Below are 22,397 nucleotides of genomic sequence, written 5' to 3' on the forward strand. Positions count from 1 at the left end.
TACGAAAAGAAATACATTTTAAAATGACATGATGATGAAACGTCCAAGCTTAGAAGCTTCCAACTTCCTCAAATCTGTAGTGTTGCCCACGGGACGAGACGGGACAGGCTTTTAAAAATTCGAAACGAGACGAGATTGACCATGTGTCATAAGAGAAACGAATATTTTCGAGACGAGACAGCATTTCCACGAGACTCCACGAGACGAGACAGGCCAAAGTCTCGTCTCGTGGGCAACACTACAAATCTGCCGCCCCAAGCTGTTGCCTAGTATATTTATATACGCCCCTGTCTAAAATATACTTCATCCCACCTTCTATGGGTATCCGCAGAAATTTTTCACAAGAGAGAAAATAAGTTAAGTGAATTTACACAGAGAAGAAAAAGAGAGTGGAAGAAATAAAGAGAAATATAAGAGAGAGAGAGAGATGAAGCAAAAGAGGAATTAAGAATTAACACAGGGAGAAACAAAGAATAGAAAGACACAATGGAAGGAAGAAAGAGAATTAGAGGAAAGACAGAAGAAGCGAAAGAGAAGTAAAGAATTGACACAGAGAGAAGTAAGGTGAAAGAGAGAGTAGAAGAGAGGAAGATATAGAGATAGAGAAAATAGAGAAGGAAATGTGGCAGAAAATGGAAGAGAGAATGCTAAAAAATGATCAAGAGAGAGGCAGTATAGGAATGAATAAAGGGAAATGGAAATTAGAAAGAAGATACAAGAAATATAAGATAAAACGGAAAAAAGAAAGAATAAGTGGGTATTTTTCCTTATTCCTGCGGCGCCTTTGCTACTTCCCCGTTTACTTTTTGTTGGCGACATATATACAGGCCCGAATTCAGGGAGGGTGAATAGGAGCGATTGCCCTTCCAAACTACCAGGTTTTTGGATTTATTACTATGTCTAATATTTTGAAGACTGTTCGAGAATATTTTTTTACAGTTTAAGTTCATTTTATGCTCAGATTAATCGGAACTGGACCTACAATTTAATTTTGGATCCTAATGTGCAATCGGCCTCGAAAGGGGATCGATCAACCCGAGACCTTTTGACAGAATTGTTTTTTTTAAAAGTATTTGTTTATGCATTTTACTCTTCAAATCTGATCGTTCAGATTACATACATTAACATTGTTTTGGGAACTGAACAGGACTCAGTCCCAAAACTTGAATGATAAATTACTTTTAACTAAAGGGTCCTGGGTTTCATCCTCGTTGGAGGCATATTGCACAGTGGTTTTCCTACTTTGAACCGTAGGTCCAATGGGCATTAGCCTATCTGAGGATAAGAGTGGACTTATAACAGACTTGATAAATTTATAAATAATTGACTAACGAGAAAGAATAACATCAACTGATAATCTGAGCTTCAAGGGCTCTGGATTACAAGAGTATAAGTGCCTCGGGTTCGATACCCGGTGGAGTTTAAACTCTAGGTCAAGTCCCGATTAGCCTTTCTGTGCACAAAGTGGACTCAAAAACTCAAACTCAGAGTATCGTATCTGTATATGTTATTGTGGCAGGAGAAAGTAACCCATGTATTAGTACACTTATAAAATAAATCAAATTGTGAAGAGAAAACTAAACAAACCCAGAATATATTATAATTTGGCCGGTACAGTGTACACTGTACAGTGTAATATTGATGCCGAATTTTTTTTACACATGGACGAGCGAAATACACGACGGCTATGAAAGAAATAGATAAACAAAAATATGGCAGTGAACATAGCCTACGTAAATTAAAATACCTGCAGTACTCTAAAATTTTGAAACACAATTAGAAGACAACCTGCTTCTGAAGTTAGAGATACTTTATGTATTGGCAACACTTACAGTAACAGACACGGAGCGAATTCAAACCGACACAACCCACACATTTAAGTTGAACCAAAGGTAGCAAGGTATTTCTGCGTCGTTTTTAAATCCGACGCTGAATTTCTGAGGTAGGGGCACAGACCTGTGGTAAGGGTAAGGTCAAGTTCACGGTGCATATGCCACCGTGACTGTACCACGAAGGCAATTTTAGGAGATCTGAGGGCATATTCTCGATCTCGGCCATTTGGAGGTGATGTGATCAGCACCACTGCAGCCGCCTTTACGCCCCTTAGGGTTGCCCCCAGGTACCCATTAATTTGAGTCTGGGTGAGCCACAGAGCCTCTTTACGCGACCTTCCGAACTTAGATCACCCACCCAGGGACTCGAACTCGGGTATCCCGCGTGGCAGCCAGACGCCCTATCGACTAGACCACCACGGCTGAGGGCAGTTTTAATTATTTTTAGAACACTGGACGCAGGCCCGTAGATAAAACTGATCTCCAGGGGGGCCTCATAAACCAAGTCCATTTTTCAAAAGTTTAACAGTATTAAATGAAGGTAAATTATGTGTGTCGGTGGTCATTAAGTTAATGTATAATATAAAATTTAGAAATGTCATATAAATACTACACTTTTTTTCTATATCTTCTAAAACATCTCTTGAAGTGCTAATGACTGCTACTGACACCATCCCTTAATACATACTCCATAGTATTTTTGATGATACAGATATTTATATGATACATGTTAAAATGTACAATATTCACTTCAATTATAGTGCCTACCGTACATTCCACCCCCGGTCGAGGCAATAAAACTCCCCTTCGTTCCCAAAACTTGGGATCTGTTGACATTTGACGCAGATGCGGAAGGAACGTGAATGATGACATCAAAGTCGCAGATTTCTGTCAAACGAGAGGCTGCAACAGAGGTAGGGAAGGTACAGATAAAGAAGGCTCCCTATGAAAGAACTTTATAAAGTCTAGAGAATCTTCTAAACACTTGTCGCTGCTTGGACTTCTGCTCATAAACAAGATGAACGAACGAAGTTGTGAACAAAATAATATATTCTGTCTACATTTTCATTCTTCACCTCAAACAAATTAGAATACAAAATAGTTTTACCTAATGTCAAGGGGGCTGGCGGCAGTACCAGTGGACTGAGCCCCCCCTGGCCCCTGCCTGGCTACGGACATGACTGGACGACCGATGAACGGTGTTGCACATCCAAAGCGCGCAAAGTCTGCACAACTGTTGGCGGATTAAATGTGGAGAAGGTAGCAACATGTTTGCAGCAGCTTGAACGAAGTATTCCTGTTGGTCAACATGGGAACATCGAATGAATTAAGAACGCCCACCTGTTTTTTTGAAAGAAGTCGTAGGGCACATAATCGGAGTATGACCAACTTGCATTATTGTTATTTAATACTTTTACCGGTTTTGTTATTATGTCAAAGTTATCATCATTATTTTTTACATGTTTTTTTAACTGGGGTTGATCTTTGAACGTTTGAACCTATACTTCGGGTAAAAGTCCGAGTTTTCAAGTGCGTCATAAGTTATAAAATGAAACTGTCGGAGAACAACATAGTCTGTTCTTTATTTTAGGTAGAAAATTTTTGAACACTATGTAGGTTACTCGTTTGACGTGCAAGTATGAAAGAGAAACATGTCGTATATTTTGTGCTGGCCACGTTTGGTGCTCTTACATTAACAGTTACACTCTTAACGTGTTCACACCACCGAAGTTCTCAGGTTCGAGTTCTGGCTTACGCATGGGTGTTCTTAGGGAGTGTATGATCACTGATCCTCATCATCGCGATTTGCCAAAAGTAGAATAAGTGCGACGCTAAATAACAAAAATACAAGTACTTACAGTGTTACTACATGTATGTTTTCAGTACGTTATTATGACTGCACTTTCTTTCCACTGTTGCACATGTTAATAAAGACATTTATTAGTATTATTATATATACAAAATGTTTCACGTGAGGAATGCTTCAAAGAGCCTCGACAGCCCAACTTCTAATTGTAAAATACCAATCTAGTAATTATATTTGCACCAGTTCTACATCACGTAAGTTTCCTACATACACATAACAAAATATGGGCCTAAGTTCCGATTGTTTAATTCCCATTTCATCATCGCACACAGGCATTTTTTTTTTTTTTGCATGATTCGATTTCTGTTAATACATACTTTGGAATTTTAATGATTACTTACTGCGTCTTTGCTTGAGAATGATTTTTCGGTAATGGTTCCAATTGTTTTGTGATTTTTTTCAAATTCTCCTAGGAAAAAAGTCAGTCGCCTTCATGGCGTGGTGCTATGCACAGGGGAGCTTTTTTTTTTTGTAGCTCAGTCATAAGAGCATCTGACTACCATGTGAGAGACTCAAGTTCGATCCCTTCCAGATAGCACATAAGCTTGGGGCAAGCTTGCGATAGCTTCTTTTTAGCTTGTCAAAGCAAGCTTGACATGGCAAGCTCGACGTAAGCCTGATGCATGTGATAAGGATGCATTTTTTAAAAAATAAAACAATAGACACACTCATTTAATGTAACAATAGAGATACTTATTAAACATAAACAATAGTGACAAAATGAAATAAAACTGAAATACAGTGGAATGAATTACAGTGTGAATAAAGCACCAAAGCTTTTATTTGTTGCGGCATACACTAGATGGTAGTGCAACTCAAATGTAAAATAAACATAAGTTTTAGTAACATAAATAAGGATAACTTTGATTGTAATTAGTGAAAAAATGTGTTTTATTATCTTTCGAAAGATGTGTGAATATTGAAGTTGCAATGAAGATCAGAAAGTAAAAGTTGTGAATAAAAGTGAAACTCCCATGATAAATATCTTTATCCCAGACTATGTAATCAGGAGCTAAGTACTGCAAAGAAAAATTTATTACCAGTGTATAGTTTAGTTTAGTTTATTTTGCATCCAAGAACTACCGGTGTGTACACATTACAGTACATGGTAATATAGGACATGTCAATACTTATATTACAATACAATATTACATTAATAGATTTTACAAATACACAATATATAGCCAAAAATTGTAAAAAATTGGGTCTTACTCAGGTATTATATCAAAATCACAAAAAAATATAACATGAGAAGATATAGAACATTGCAGCCTACTTCTAGGTGATACTAATTATCCACTTTCATTTGACATTTAATTTTACAAGAATAGTATGTGATTTTACTACATTATGTATATTTGTCTTATGTAAAAGTCGCTTCCATGTATTCAGCTATAGAATAAAAAACATGCTTCAGAAGCATTGATATTATCTTGTGCTTGAATATCATCAATTTTGGTTCTTTCCTCACATCTTGTGGTAGTTTATTGTAGAGATCTATGGAAGAGTTTAAGGGACCTTTCTTACATAAGGTAAGGCGGCAGTGTTTTATGTGAAGTTTGTCTTTATTTCTTGTGTTTAGGCCATGTATTTCCTCATTTGTGGCAAAGTTGGAAATATTTTGCTTAACATAAATTAAGCATTCATAAATGTACCGTGCGTCCATTTCGATCTGCAGCCGAGAGATCGGGAGAAGCGTGGCGGGTGGCATTGACGGAGATGCCGACATTTGCGGCCTGAATTGCCCGCTTATTTTTATGGACATATGCAGACATTTATATAAATATTGCAAAACGAGCACTAACCTGTGTTATAAGAGTATGGTTTTAATTTTAGTAGCTTAGTGACTGTATGTGCCGATGATTTTGACACGCCCACCTCTTGTGAAACACGGCGTAGAGGTTTGTTGGGAGAACGTTCTAACGCTGCACCAATATCATCGAGTTTTGCTTCGGTTAGAATCCGTCGTTTTTGCTTAGGTGTTTTAAAATTTAACGATACAGTTTCTCGTAATTTAAGGACAAGATGTCTAACCGTATCTCTGTGTGGAGTTGAAACGCATGGGAATTTCTGTACAAATTTCCTACACACGTCTCGACACGAGTTTGTTTTCACGTAGGTACGTGTCATACATAAAAAAATCTTTGTTCTAACGTGAATCTTGCGGCTGGCATTCCAATCGTCTCACTGACACGTCACACATACACACTACAATAACACAAACAAGTAACTGCAAGTAACCAAGAATAACACTCTTGCGCACAGTACGAAATTAACACGCTCTTGGTTTACATTGCTCGCCACTATATTTACAACTCTGTCTTCATCTAGTCGCGAAGGAACAAAAAACTCGAGCTCGGAGATTTCGGATTGCAAGGAAGCTCACGAATGCTATTGACTTTTAACGGTTTTTTCTACAGCGTAATCTTGATACAGTGTTGCACATTCAAAACCTCCAAACGATCCCCATCGGCACAAAACTCTTTCAACGATATAAACTTAAGCAGGATGTTACTGGTCAAAACTATGATTAAAATGTTTTATTATCTGGGCTCTTAACATCGTTTTGTGTATATAAGAGCAGAACTTGGATGAATTACAGAAGAACTTTTGCGTGTTATAACACAGGTTAGTGATCGTTTTGCAATATTTATATAAATGTCTGCATATGTCTATAAAAATAGGCGGGCATTACAGGCCGCAAATGTCGGCATCTCCGTCAGCGCCGCCCGCCACGCTTCTCCCGATCTCTCGGCTGCAGATCGAAATGAACGCACGGTATATGCAGGGGAGAGTTAGCACATTAAGTTCTACATGAATAAGTTCTCTTTACTCCAGCTATGATTCTTATAGCTCTTTTTTGAAGCATAGAAAGGACATTGGAGTGGCCCTTGTTACCCCAAACCATAATACCGTATCTTAGTAAAGCATCAAAGTTTGCCATATAAAGGCACTTTACAGTTTGGGTGCTTGAGATGTCTACCATTTCTCAAAGGGCATAGCACACACTACTTAATTTTGATTGTAGCGTGTTTGTGTGTTCTGTATAGCTAAGGTGTTCATCCAGAATGATACCCAGAAATTTTGAATTTTTTTAGGCTCTAGTTGTGTATTCCCAGATATTAGATTGAGGCTTATTTGGTTTCTGGTTTGGATTGTAGAAAATGTAATGTAATTTTTTTTTTTGCTGTTGAGGAGTAGATTGTTATTTAAAAACCAGTCATCTAATTTGTTTAATACATTATTAGCCTTAGATTGTAGAGCATCTTTGGAAGTGTCTGTTACTATAATATTTGTATCATCAGCATATAATATTTCATTTGCCTCGGGTATAACATTTGGTAAATCATTTATCTACATAAGAAACAAAAGAGGGCCAAGAATACTTCCCTGAGGCACCCCACATGTTACACTTTTCATGGTGGAGTGTTGATGTGTTACATAACCTTTTGCTGTGGTGTGAGCGATTTCTACAATTTGCTTTCTATTGGTAAGGTAAGATTGAAACCACTTTTGTGGTAGTCCACGAATACCAAGTTTTTTAAGTTTCCACAGCAATATCTTGTGATTTACAGAATCGAAAGCTTTTGATAGGTCACAAAAGACTCCTACCGTGTGATTACAATTATTCAGCGATTGTGTGACACATTCTACTAAGTCTGCTAATGCTGTTTTCGTGCTTCGTTCAGACCTAAAACCATGCTGCGACAAGCTTAAGATTGAGTGTTTACTACAGAAATTTTCTACTCTCATCATTATTGCATGATCAATAATTTTTTAGAAGACTGAGAGTTGCGAAATGGGCCAGTAATTTGATAAATCCTTTGGGTCATTTTTCTTCAGTAATTGTTTAACAACAGCTATCTTTAGCCTGTCTGGGAAAATACCCTGTTCAATGGAATTGTTTATTATATGTAGTAATGGTTGACATAGGGAACTATAACATTTCTTAATTAGGAAGTCTGGTATTTCAACAATGCCGGAAGATCGTTTGTTTTTTATACGCCTGAAGATTATCTTTAATTCCTGTTCAGTAATGGGGGAAATGAACAAGGATTTGTCATTTACTGTTATGTGTGTAGAACATTCTTCTGGAGCAGCCATAAGCCCATTCCTTCTATTTGGAACTGCATTTACAAAATACTCATTGAAAGCATTCACAACATTAGGGGGATGTTGGACTTCTTTTCCATTAATGCGTATATTATTACGTAAAGATTGGTGTTTTGTTGATGCATTTCTTATAATTTCCCACATTGTTTTACATTTATTGTTTGAATTATTGATTTTATGGTCATTATGATGAATTTTTGATTGGAGGAGTATATTTTTATATATTTGCTTATACCTCTTGTAATATTTCAGAAAAGATGGATTGGGATTCACCTTACTTTCAGAATGGAGCATTGTTAGTTTTCTACTTGAGATTCTGATTCCGTTTGTGACCCATGGTTTACACTCAGTGGATATGTTTACTTGTTTAGGTGGAAAACATTCATTGTGTAACAAGATAATTTTGTTCAGAAAGAGATTATAAATTATAAATATCTTCCCAATTTTCGCTGTTTAGTTTTCCAATAAACATGAGTATAGAACCTTCATCATATTTACGTTTCTGCATTTTTAGTGGCTTTCTATGATATTCAGTATCTTCTCTTTTACATGTGAGACATAAAAATTGTGCTTCATGGTCGGAGAAGTGGACTGATATGTTTTCACATTGAAACTCTTTTGAGTGTACACTTATTAACATGTGGTCTATGAGGGAGAGTGTCTCTTTCGTTATGCGCGTGGGTGTAGTTACAATTTGCTTTAGGCCAAAAGTGTTTATTGTGGCTTCAAAGTGCAGTTTCTGTCCTGTATTTTTTAGAAAATCAATGTTTAGGTCCCCTCATACCACAATTTCACATGTATAACTTTTTAATTCATCTAACAATACTGACAGATTTTTTATGAATATTGTATAGTCTGCATCAGGTGTTCTGTAGCAACATGCTATTATTAAATTATATTGTGTAAGACGTACAACACTAACTTCAAAATGTTTTTCTATGGGTCTCATAGTTTTGGGGACAATTTGTGTGGCAATTATATAATTTTTTGTAAATATGCCTGTTCCCCCTCGTTTTATTAGAGACCTTGATGAGAAACTAGCTAGGTGGAAATTTGGAATTTGAAGGTAAGTAATTTCATCTTTGGACAGCCAGTGCTCAGTAACACACAGTACATGTGCATCTAAATATTCATCGGTTAGGAGCATTTCTAAATCTAACACTTTGCCTGTAATACCTTGAATGTTTAGATGCACAATATTGCATTGCATAACTCTCTTCTTTATTTGAGAGAAACTATTGGGTGTAAGACCTTGTTCCTTAGGTTTAACATTTACAATATTTGTTGCATTTTTACATTCTACAATAAAAAATCATCTTTAAATTTGCCCGGGACACTCCTTATTCTATCGGATGTTCATGCAGATGGTTCTTTTTGTTTTACATTAACTCTTTTGTCATTTTCCACTTCATTGACTTCATCTTTTCTCACTTCACTGTAATGTTCATTTTCTTCAATACCTTTTTCATCACTTACCATTTTACTGCATTTTTCGCCATTCATCACAAGACAGCCTTTTCCGCTATTTACCACATCACTATATTTCTTTCCATTTACCACTTCACTTCCCTGATTATTTATGGGGTGCCATTTCAGTTCAATAGGATTGCACTTTCTTCTTTGGTTTATAATGTATTCAGTTATCACCGTACCTATTGCTTTTGACACCTTTTCTTTTCCAGATTGGTTTAGATGCATGCCGTGATTTGTGAAATTGTTTCTCTCTAGCCTGCTTACATCAACAATGCCGACATTACTAAAGTTTTTGCACAGGTGTCTGATATTCTTGTTTGTCTCTTTTATGGCCACATTAACACACGATTCTGGTATGAGATCGTATCTCGTTGGTATATTAACTACGATCACTTTAGAGTTTCTTATTTCAGGCAGTTTCTTTTCCAATGTATATATCACATCGTGACCTTCATTGCATGCTACATTGTTTGCACCTGCCATTACTACTACACAGCTGCTGATTTCTTTGTTTTGAGGTTTTAGGTCACTTACAACCTGCCCAATTTTTGCACCTAACTTTACAATACCTAACACTGAAACATCGCCTAGCTGACTCTTCACTTTTTCTGCCATTCCTCTGCCATGACTATAGATTGTCCAGCGAAAAGAATAGACTGTTGCTTCAAATGGGCTTTTACTTTCCCTACATCCTCCCTCTTTTTAAATATTGTTTTCACTACTGAGCGCAAAGGTGAACACACTTGCTTTCCTTTCGAATGTAAAACGCTATTCTGGAACTGGTTAAGCTTTCAGACCAGCAAAAGTTCCTTCCAGCAGCGCGTGTTTTTAATTTTGTTTGTGCAGGGGCACGTGAACGGAGGGGAACGGCGAGCCCAGCTTTGTCGCCTGCTTTCCACCCCCACTCCCTCAGCCAGTACTTCGGTAGACAAAATTTCACGGAAGGAGAGGGTGACTGACCGTTGGTTTAGACGAGGAATGACTGTGGCGGATCTGTGCGTTGGGTTGTGTTGTGCTGTAAAAAACCGTTGGTTTTAATAGTGAAATATGAGCGAAAGTAGTGTAAAGAAGAGAAGGCGTGGTGAGGTTCTCAAAAGTAAAGAAAGGCAAATAGTAATGAATATTTTTGTTTATTTAAAACAGAAAAATCTGGATCGCAGTGTAAGTTGGTTAGCCAGCGGGACGGCGAGAGCAACTGGAGTTTCTCGGGCTACTGTGTATAAAATTCGGGGTGAGGTTTCTCAAGGTCCTCTTGAAACACCAGGTAAGAAACGGCCCAGGAAAAGATCGCCAATTACAAGTAGAAATGTAAAATATAATGATTTTGTCAGAAGTGCTGTGCGACGTAAAGTTCACGAATTCTTTTTTAAAAACAAACCCCCAACACTTAATTCTGTTCTTGTTGCTGTTAATTCTGACTCCACATTACCGAATTTTAAAAGATCAACGTTTCATGTCTTTCTCAAAGAACTTGGCTTTTCGTATGAGAAAAGGGGCAACAAATCCATGTTAATGGAAAGAGAAGATTTAATTTCTCTTCGCCATAAATATTTAAGAGAGATTAGGAAGTTTAGGCATGAAAATAGAAATATTGTTTACACTGATGAATCCTGGGTGAACACCGGAACCTCAGTCAATTGTGAATGGAAAGACAAGACAATTACAACTGCAAAACAAGCTTTTCTAGCAGGTCTTTCCACTGGTTTAAAAAATCCAACATCTTGCGAAGCGCGATATGCTTTAGTGCATGCGGGTAACGAACGCGGTTTTCTGCAAAACGCCCAACTTGTGTTTCAGTGCAAAAAGAATACAGCAGATGCCCATGATGAAATGGTTGGAGAAACGTACGAGATGTATTTTCGGGAACAGTTGCTCGCCAATCTCCCTCCGGGATCTGTTATTGTTGTTGACAATGCCCCTTATCGTAGCCGCAAGCAAGAGCCAATGCCGACAACCTCCTGCAAGAAGAATGATTTAAGAGAATGGTTGAAATCTCATGGCATTCGTTATGATGACCACATGTTACGGAGAGATCTTCTGGAACTTACAAATATTCATAAAATTAAGTCAAGTAAGTATAAGATCGATGAGATGGCAAAACAGATGGGTCATAAGGTGCTTCGTTTGCCCCCATATCATTGCGAACTGAACCCGATTGAACTTGTGTGGTCACAGGTTAAGCATTATGTGCGGTGTAACAACACTACATTCGAAACTAAAGACATTGAAAATTTAATCATGAATCATTTAAGACAGTAACAGTTGAAAACTGGCAAAATTACGTAAAACATGTCATGGACATAGAGAAGGAAATGTGGAATGCAGATGAATTGCAGGATGACGTTGATCAGATAATAATCCACTTGGGTGAAGATTCCAGCGAGAGTGATGATCTGACAGAAGAAAATGATTCTGGTGATTATTCTGCAATGGAAGGAATTAACCCCCTGGAGTGACATGTGAGAGAAAAGTAAGTTCATTAAGAATTATTCTTTCAGTTTATGTAATTTTGTGAATTTATTTCTTGTTTTTAATAATAGCTTACCGTGAACTTATTTCTTCAATTTGTACGTACCCGCGATTCAAGCGCCACGCACGTTTGTTTGGTCTTGTACTTTCACTGCCAGCAGGTCCGTTACTCGCCCCTGCGGCAAGTGGCAACGCTGTTCTCATATACCCAACAGTCTATTCTTTTCGCTGGACAACCAATATCAGCATAGATGAGCACTTCTGGTTGACTAACACTCGATTTTTCAATTTTCGAGATGTTTGTGGTTGTGTTTTTTGACTTCACATTTCTTCTGTACGTTCTTGAATTAGTTTCTGGGTGTATTTCTTCAGTCTGGAAATCTTGTAGTGCAAAAAATCTGTTTTTACTCTCGAAATTTATGCTATCAATGTGATGTTTTTTTCTTAGTTGATTTCCTAACCACTTGAGTCCATGAGGATGTAGTATTTGTTATTTCCTTTGCCTTTCTAATCTGTTTTTCAGGGCTTCATTTTCATTTTTTAACTCCTTTATATCACTTTACAGTAGATTCACTACCAGCAAAAGATTCGCGAGTTCCTCATTTTCAACACTTTTTTCTCCGTTTTCACATTGCGGACAGAACCATTCACTGTTTTGGTCGATTTCTTCATCGGCATTCAAGTTGCCGCACTTAAAGTGTAACCATTCATCACACATGTCACACAGAATTCCATTTTTTACAGATCTTTTACACTTTGCACATTTATCATCATATTTTTTCTAGTTTTGCTGTTATGCATATATGTGTATACAATGTATATTACAGCCATGTTTATATAGAGATATATATAAATTTAGCTTAAAGATACACATTATGGCTTACTTCGAGCATTGCATTCTGTAAGCTTACAGCTAGTTATGAAAAGCTTGATGCAATCATGCCTTGGCAAGCTTGCTGCAACTTCCACTTGTGGTAACTAGATTGCTTTATGCAAGCTTGCATCCAGTTATTAGCTTGCTGTGGCAAGCTTGCTGCTAGCTACTTAGATTGCCATGGTAAGCTTGCTTCATGCTTGCGGCAAGCTGTCTGTGCTATCTGGGCTGGTGGGAGAGAACCGGGATTTTTTCCACCTGTTCAAGTGGCTCTGGTGCCTAACCAGCATCATGTGAACTGGGTACCTGGAGGAAACTCTGGAGAGTAAAGGCGGCCAGGGGCATGGTGCTAATCACATCACCCCCACCTTTGGCCATGATCAAGAAAGTGTGGGCACCAAATCCACACTCCTTATACGCCTTCATGGCATGAAGCAAAGCACAGGGGAATGCTTTACTTTTTTCTCCTAGCAAAAAGACTAATTATCGTAGAATTTTGGCAATTATTGTCACATGAAATTTGAACCTTTCTTAAAGTAATGAGTACTGTTTGGATTTCGAAAAAGAAGTTATTTATGTTAAAAATATATATATATATATATATATACAGTGTGTCCGGCTTAAAAGTATAATAAAAGAAAAATTAATAACTTGAGAAGCAATTGAGATATTTATTGGCGGTTTGCTTCTACAAGTATGTTAACTCAAAATATTTTCTTACGTGTGCTTGCGGCAGTTGGTATCGCGTGCGCATGCGCGAAACTGCACGTAACTGCTTTGTTCACGTAAACATGCGCGTCAGTAGCCATGTGGACTCCACAGCAGAAGGTGTTCTGTATGCTTTCTCTCGCGGAAATAAAGTCTGTTACACTGGTTCAACGTCGTTTTCGGCGTGAATATGGACTGCGACCAACCGACGATGTTCCCAGTTACATTTCAATCAAGAAGTGGAACAAGCAGCTTCGGGAAGCTGGAAGTTTGCTTACGATGTCGGGTCGCCATGCCAAAGCACACAGTTCCAGAGGCTACTGTTGAATTAATCTGAGCGTCCTTCCAGCAGAGCCCTCGTAAGTCAATCCGACAAGCAAGTAGGCAGTTACAGTTACCTCGTTCGACAGTACACGATGTCGTCCATAAAAGGTTGTGCCTACAGGCGTACAAAATGCAGGTTCGTCACAAAATCAAGCCCGAGGACAGGCCACGACGGAAGAACTTCGCGGAGACAATTCTGGCAAAAATTGATGAAAACGAGGCATTCCTCGATTTCATCTGTTTCTTGGACGATGCTACATTTCACACTTCCGGCAAGGTAAATACGCACAATTGCCGCATATGGGGAAGTGAACCCCCCACGTAGTGTTGGAGTGGGAACGTGACTCTCCGAAAGTGACTGTGTGGTGTGGATTGTTGAAGGACAGGGTTATAGGCCCATTCTTCTTCGCGGAGCCTACAGTTAATGCAAGAACGTACATCGACATGTTGGAGCTGTATGTTGTGCCACAACTTCCTCGTGAAGTGATCTTTCAACAAGATGGCGCACCATGCCATTTTGCGAACATTGTGAGGGATTTCTTGGATCATGAGTTCCCAGATCGCTGGATTGGGAGAGGTAGTCCATGGATTGCTTGGCCCCCTAGAAGCCCAGACATTACGCCACTTGATTTTTTCTGTGGGGTTTATCAAGAATCAAGTGTACCAGACACCAGTTCGTGATCTACCAGATCTACACCATCGCATTCGTGCAGCTATCGCTAATGTTACGCCTGCAATGCTGCAAAACACTTGGAGAAAAGTGGAATACAGATTAGATGTCTGTCACGCCACTAATGGTGCACATATCGAGGTGTATTAGGTATGCAAAAAAACATTTTGAGTTAACATACTTGTAGAAGCAAACCGCCAATAAATATCTCAATTACTTCTCAAGTTATTAATTTTTCTTTTATTATACTTTTAAGCCGGACACCCTGTATATATATATATATATATATATATATATATATATATATATATATATATATATATATATATACCTTAGGTATATACCTTATATATACCTTAAGCAAGCATGCATCTTTCCCATGAACAAGGTATTCTCTGTTGATAGAAGAGACAGTGAGTATCGTAGATTAGTGGAAATGAATGCAGAAGTAAAAAAGAATGCATTCAGGGACCTGATCCATCTAACCTAACTGTGAAAGCATATATTGAAGAAAATCTTAAGTAATCACTAAAACTCCGCAGTATGTGCTAACAGATGTAAATGGAAATGTAACCATGTAAAAATTGCATTCGTAGCATGATGAAATTGGAATAAAACAAAAGGAACTTGGGCTGATTTTTCACTTCTGTATATTCCTATATTCATCTTTCTCCTATGAAACTTTGAAAAAATCATTAGACATTTGGAACCATTACCAAAAACGAAAAACAAATTTTTATGTCCCATGAGAGTAGGTTAGGCTATGAGTAAAGTTAGACTGCAGGGTAAGCATTTTATTTCCATGTATATTGAAAAAAAAAAAAAAATCAAGAAGTTTCCCTTGACTGACTATTTGAGTTGGAAGTGGTCGGAAAAAACCTGGCTTTTTTGGGGAAAAAAACTGGATTTTTCCACGGCTTTTTTGGTTGGGCTTTTTTCACAAAAGTGTCTGAAATCAATGAAAATACAAGAGTTGTCTTAATTTTTCCTCTACCATGGTTTTTGTTTATCTCCCTAATGTAAAATAGACCTAATTTCTAAATATAAAATACAATTTACAATATGAAATTTGTAGCTAAACATAAACAGTCTTTCCAAGTGACACATGTCACTTGTTGCTTCGGTCTGAAGGTTCCCTGAGAAAACGGTACAGGCCAAGTGACAAGCGACACTTGCAGCTTATGGTGCTTCAGTTCGAAAGGTTGCATTTACTTCTAAGATGACACTGTCGAATGAAACACATTCAAAGATGGCACCTGATATACCCACCAAGTGCATTTTGCCTCATAATTACGTTACATTTGTTTTTATGAACAAAAGTAATACATAAATATTGGGAACATCCTAGGAAACAATGTAATTTATTTTCAAACAGTTGAAAAATCTAAAAAATAGAGGTGGTGGGCCTGCAACTCCCCCCCCCCCTCAGTAAGCTAGGGTTAAAATTGTATCTGAACCGTTATGCAATATATGTCAATCATGTAAATTTCTTTTAGCTAGTTGTAAACCTGTAAACTCATAACAGTAACTTCAAGTTAAATAGATTAGCTCTAATTGATAAAAAGCCAAAATTCCAGTTTTTTCCCCAAAAAAGCCAGCTTTTTATCGGAAAAAAGCCAGCTTTTTTGCAACTCTACTGACTATCCACTCAAGATTTAACAATGATTTTGTTTAATCGATAGATTTCTACATTTGATGTAATGTTTAATGTGTCAGGGCATGGTAACCACAAATATGTGAAATATTCGATCCCAGAATATGGGCCTGTATACAGGGGCGGCGCCAGAAATTTTCGACCGGGTGGGCAGAAGCTCCATATTGGTAAATTAGGGTGGGCAGTATAAATGTAAGACCATATATAGTATATATATATATATATGTATATAAGACGTATGTATCTCCTTCTCTCTTACACTCCCGATTTTCCTCTTACTTCTTTTTCCTTTCCTTTTCTTGTTTTCCTCTTTATTATTTTCTTATCTATTCTCGCATCTTGTTCCATTTCCTTTGTCTCTGATGGACACAATCATTTCAAGGAAGTGTTTACCCAAGCGCAACCATACATTCTAACCACATTCTTCCATGCATGTTAATACAGTGAAATAAATGTGAATTAGGTTTAGGCTTGTGTTGCAAATACAAGGCACATGCTTCATTTTATGTATTCGGCGACAATGATAGAAAGTGCGATGGTAGACAATCGTGAAGTTTCTCGTAATTTAAATGCATGTTCCTGAGCATAGTATTTTCATCGTACGTACGAGTTTTTGACTGAAAGAGTTTTCTTACTCCTTGGGTCTTACTCCTTGGGGGTCACTTTTCTTAGCATTCAAGGTTTATACAACTGACAAATATATCTGAATGTTTGTAGTAGCGGCAATTGGGTGCCAACATTTGAGGGGCAAGGACAATATACTTTTTCTTGGTAGAAAAGACTTATCATAAAGAAGCCATAGTGCAGGGGCAAAAAGTGGCAAAATGTGGCGGGGAACTGCATTCCCCACTTCCTGGTCATCCTAATCGCCGCCACTGAATGTTTGGATTAAAATTAACGTCTTATTAGGAATGATTTAAAACACACACGGAAAACCAATTCTTTGTCCATTCTCCATGAAGTATTCCTAGGCTAATGAAAGGCTATTTTGACAAAATATCACTCATAAGTAATAAACAAGTAAGATTGAAAAATCTGTTCAGAATTGAAGAGATTATTAGCTAAGTTGCTATTCCTTTTCTGAACAGTCGTGTTACTAATGCGGGAGAAATTGAAAAATCTGTTCAGAATTGAAGAGATTATTAGCTAAGTTGCTATTCCTTTTCTGAACAGTCGTGTTACTAATGCGGGAGAAACAATACACGTATGGTTACATGAACATATTTTTTGAGGTAACAAAATTATTTGGGACACAAGGAATTCATAGAAGTTGATCACCGTGCCAGTAATAATTCATCTATTTTTCATAGATGTCTTGGGTTGTAGGTATGTCATGACCATTTCGAACACACTAGAATGTCAACCTCTATCCTGTGCAGCATACCTTGGAAACTTAATTCTTTCAGGGCAACGAGTCCCTGGTGCCTGGAACCACTGTCAAAGTAATAATTTATGAGGGTTTGTATTTTGAGTGTCAGCATGTGTTTGTTTTCGCCCCTTCGTTACATTCATCTAATCACCATTGAACCTTACCGTCGTCATTATCAAAATTAGCAGAAAAATGACTTAAAATAAAACAAATCAACCAGAACTTACTCTTCCAAAAATGGAGTTTCGTTAGTTAATACCTCTTAGAAAGTTGAGGTGGTAGTTTCAATTGCACAGCGTTTCATTAGTGGATCAAGGCAGCTAATTACGTGAACAATGACGTTTTCCGAAAGTCTCAAATATTTGCAGGCAATCACCCTCTTAAAATGGACGCATCTTCTGTGGTGATAAAATGACACGTTTGGTGCGAGTTCTTTCTGTATATATTTTCTTCCCAATGGCATAACGCTGTCGTTATATTTAATAGAGAGGTCCTGTGTTCGACTCCCTCTCCTCTGGTGGAAGCACAATGCACACTGGTTCGGACTACATGTTAAACTGTAGGTTTAGTCCCGATTAGCCTATATGAGCATAAAAGTGGGCTTAAAAACAAACTTAACAAAATCGTCTTCTGGATACTTCGGGACATAACTTTATTTTTCTTTACTTCAGCAGCATCTACAGATTCTGTTGACATTTTCGGCTGATTCATATGGCAAAATTTATGTGTGGAACGAGGATTTCTAAATAGGATAAGCCACTCATTAGCAATTGAATAATTCTGTAGTTTTTTCCACACATAAATGGTTTATTAAAATTTATTTACTTAGGTATTGTAGTGATTATTGTGATTCCTACTTATTAGTAGAACGAATATAAAGTTGATATTTCGCATACCATATTGATATATGAAGATGACATGTATATAAAAATTGTAATGAAATAAAAAAGGGACACTTCTGGAATTTCAATGCAGAGCTAATTAAAACTATATTATACTCTGATCACATCACCTCCAGATTCGACCAAGATCAAGAAAGTATGGGGCCCTAATTCCACACACCCTATATGCCTTCATGGTGTGGTGCAGAGCACAGGGGAGCACTTTACATTACTTTTTATTATATTCTCTATCATACTTAAACCCGAAGGTTTATGGCTGCAGCAACACAAGCCTTCCATCTGTCCCTATACGGGGCAAGATCAATGTAATCTTTATCATCCTTACCGATTTCTTTCAGGTCCATCTCAACGTTATCCCTCCATCCTCGTCTTGGCCTTCCTACTGGTCTCTTACCATCAGGTTTCCCAACAAGAATCCTGTAAACTATTCTTTCCTCTGCCATTCACGTCACATGGCCTGCCCATCTAAGTCTTCTTGATTAAATTATTCTAATAATAATAATTAAAGAGTCGAAATAATTTATTGTGTTGCTGAAGAAAGTAACGCTAAGATGAGGTTTTTATTTGTTTATTTGGAGATTTATTAAAGATACCCAGGCAGGGATTTATATACGTATGTGGAGGCCCGGAGCTGCAGTCCTCAAGTTCAACCTAAATTCTGATCTAATTTTGATCATACCCTGCATAATTTTGAGCCTCCTAAGCCTACTAGCGGCTTTTAATCATGGAAGTATTAATTTGATCACAGTTTTTGTTTCAATAGCTCTAGTAATTACTTTCCCTTTTTAATGACAAAATTGGCTTTTTATGGGTTGATAATATATGAACACTTCATCATAGATAATATTCACAAGTAAAATATACATGTTATGAACACCAGAATACACTCATTTATTGAATCATTCATATATCCCCAAGTATATGTACTTATTGAATTTGATTGGGTGGGCAATCGGGTGGGCACAGGAATTTTTGGGTGGGCGCTTGCCCAGCCATGCCCACCCCTGTCGCCGTCCCTGCCTGTATAAGTAAGAAACCTATCTCAGAGTACTTTAACCATTTTTGTAAATAAAATTGTACGCACACTCAAATAGCTAAAAAAACACATGCAAAGTCCCCAAGTTCCAATTGTTTAATTCCGAACTCATCATGGTTTGCATTAATTTTTTGTATTGTTTGATTTCTATTTATTATGATTCTTTGTTTACAGTCAGCTTTTCATTTTTTTTATATGGACTGCTACTGCTTCTACTTCATGTACGTGGAGTGTGAAGGTAGGGAGGTCAGGTTTAGGGCTCTTAACATTGATGAAACATCCCTAAATTCATATTTGGTTGCATTGAAATAATGCCCATAAATGCTTCCAACTCCTGATCACATAATATCTAGGCTCAAGCACCAAATTCCCTTTGAGCCTTATGCAAAAATCTGCTGTAATTGTATGTCTGAGATTACTGTAAACCAAGAACACTGGCTTTCTGCAAAGTGCAATAGTTCAAGTAAACAACTTGGGGCTGGTGACAAACCATACGCGCTCAAAAATTTCGACTTTTTTTGAAAAACCAACAAAGTTTAATGTTCAATGATGTCTTAAAGTTATTTCAACATGTGGAAACCACAAATAACATACATTTTTAGCCCCGAAATGTGACCATGGTACATCCAATTCCTCGCATCCCGGACAACTTTCACCATTTTTTAAAAGCAATTTTCGTGATACATGCACAAAACACAAGGAAAATTGTAGAGTATAATTACTATCTCCATGAAAACTAACACTCCTAACCTAACAAGAACTGAAAATCATTACTTTCACCACTTGTTTTTGAAGAAAATGTTGTTACACTTTAAGCACGTGCAGATTTTAAGAAAATAACATAAAATTACTCCTAACCTAACTAGAAGGTAAAAATTAGTTTACATCCATACTTTTAAAATGCAGAGTTTCTACTTACGACCTTTACCTCTACGATAAGCTGCCACAGGTGAGTTGCTGACGTCATAAATCATAGCTAATTAATCTCTTATAACTCATTTCCACATGCTAAAAACAACGAACGTTCATTGAAACAGAATCGTCCCCAAACCACTCAAAATTTTCAACTTTATCACATGTGCCTGTTCGAAGAATAATATCATCATGTCATAACTGATACCACATAAAATCACTAATTTCTTGGCTATAACCATGTCTATGAGCAAAAAACTTGGACAGATATTCGTATGAGAGACAATCTTGATAAACGATGCAACATTTGCCACTTTCTCTCATGTGTACGGAGGGTCACCAGCAAACTGTTCAAACTCTTAAAATTGTAATTCCTCCAGTAAATAATACTTTGTGAAGTTTCAAATTTAATTAGTTTCTCCAAGCTTTGAACTTATTTTACAATTTTCCGAATATTTCAAATTACATCCTATATTCCTAAAAAAACTTGCAAAAAATCATAGCTAATTACTCACTCATAACTCATTTCCACATGCTAAAAACTACGAACGTTTGGAAAGGTTACCCATACAAACGTTAATGCCACCAAACTTAGCACTCCTAACCTAACAAGGTATTAACACCAATAAATCTTAATATTCCTAATTATAGCTTTGTTTCTTCCTAAGTTTCGTAAGTTTTCAGGTCTTCATTCTTGATTTACTTTATTTTACATTACATTTTAATATAAAATTCTTAATATTTATTGTATTTTTTTTTACTTTCATCTGATATTTTGTGTTATGAAACTGTAGGCTGGTATACATTAATAAAGAACATACTACAGAGCATATGTTAAGGTGTCATGAAATCTGTGCTGTAATTGGGTCAGCATGATGGTGGGGCAAGTGGACCAAATATTTAAAGTGTTTCATGACAATTAAAAAATAATTTATCAGAGCCTGTAGTGATGTAGACTTTCAAGAAATTTTTGGTTTGCTTTTTCATTTGTTGCACCCTGACACCTTTATTTTATTTAACATAGCAGACCACTGAAGAACCAAGATGGCATTGAAGCTAGGATGTCCTCGATTGCATCCCATGAAGGCATGGAGCACCCTGCCTTATTCAAATGTTAGTGCAGTGGACGCTCACAACAATAGAGAATTTTGCCGAAGAAAACCTTTCAGAGACATTCCAGGACCAATTAAGCTGCCAGTGTGGGGAAACTTGCATCTCTACAAATTTGGTATGATTTGTTCTTATTATTACTAGTGATCTATTAACCCTAATCTGCCTAGTGTGACATATGTGTAACACATGGTATAGCGTAATGATATTTGTGAAACTGTACATGTTGATAATTTGATTTGAATTGTTAGTTTCAATTACAACCTTCTTCCATCTGTTAGTTCACTTTCTGCTCACTGGAAGCTGTAATAGATGTTGTAGGATTGTTAAAAAACAACTGATGAACAAGATGAATACAAATTTTGTCGCATAAAAGTCAATTAATTATTCTATTACACACAATTGAGGGGTCTAGTAAGAGAGGGAGCTATGCCACTTTGACAAGAAATGGAAATAAATTGAGTTTTCTAAAGCATTACTTTGAGTCATAATTTGTATGACAAAGGTTTTTTTTTCTTCTGAACAATACCCGTGGTATCGGTATCAGAAAGTATCAGTTTGAATTCATCTACTGATACCAGCCAATACTTTTCCTCCATTTTGGTCTTTCACGGGCTTCTCAAAAATGCCGCAACATTTTCCCGGAGTTATGCAAAATTCGAACTGTATTTTATTTTGCACTAAAAACTATATTTTGATTACATAACATCTATTTTAATATTCTGATGCAATTCTTGAATATTCTTAAGCAAATTTCTTTCTAAATTTATACTTATATGAATCATCAATATATTGAACAATTTTTTTTATTATTGAATTTTTCAAGTATCTGTATCGGTGAGAATATTGGCATTGGTATCAGTTTAAAGTGGTATTGGCTCAGCCCTAATCAGTATATTTGCCATTCTTTTGATTGATTAATCTGGATTATTTTACTTTGCTTTTTAGCCACATTGGATAATTGCAAAGTTGAGGATAAGTAACTATATGATAAAATTTATGAAGGAATACTCACAAATAACACCAATGCTCAGGCCTGGATTCAAACCCTGGATCCCTGACATTGTAGCTCACTCACTGTGCT

At 37.0% G+C, this 22,397-nt stretch overlaps 3 protein-coding genes across 10 annotated transcripts in view; 2 read left to right on the forward strand and 1 right to left on the reverse strand.

Moving 5' to 3' along the window:
* The window catches only part of LOC145983820 (uncharacterized), a 66,523-nt gene extending 62,382 nt beyond the window's left edge, over positions 1–4,141 (reverse strand). The window contains exon 1 of the mRNA XM_083116865.1: positions 4,041–4,141. The gene's annotated coding sequence lies outside the window, so the exon portion shown is untranslated. The remainder of the gene's footprint in view (positions 1–4,040) is intronic.
* The window catches only part of LOC145984243 (putative cytochrome P450 CYP44), a 56,183-nt gene continuing 36,939 nt past the window's right edge, over positions 3,154–22,397 (forward strand). Inside the window, exons 1-3 of one of the 8 annotated variants that reach the window (XM_083117832.1) lie at positions 3,154–3,211; positions 10,429–10,549; positions 21,228–21,431. In XM_083117832.1, the coding sequence (XP_082973958.1) occupies positions 21,248–21,431 (184 nt within the window). In that variant the 5' untranslated portion in view covers positions 3,154–3,211; positions 10,429–10,549; positions 21,228–21,247. The other 7 variants (XM_083117831.1, XM_083117829.1, XM_083117835.1 and 4 more) reach the window with 7 other exon arrangements.
* On the forward strand, positions 11,116–11,544 carry LOC145983821 (uncharacterized). Its single transcript, XM_083116866.1, has one exon. It carries the CDS (start codon positions 11,116–11,118, stop codon positions 11,542–11,544), a length of 429 nt encoding a protein of 142 aa, XP_082972992.1.

Source organism: Lepisma saccharinum, chromosome 2 (assembly GCF_977018435.1).
Source record: "Lepisma saccharinum chromosome 2, izLepSacc3.1, whole genome shotgun sequence".
NCBI classification, from domain to species: Eukaryota; Metazoa; Arthropoda; class Insecta; order Zygentoma; family Lepismatidae; genus Lepisma; species Lepisma saccharinum.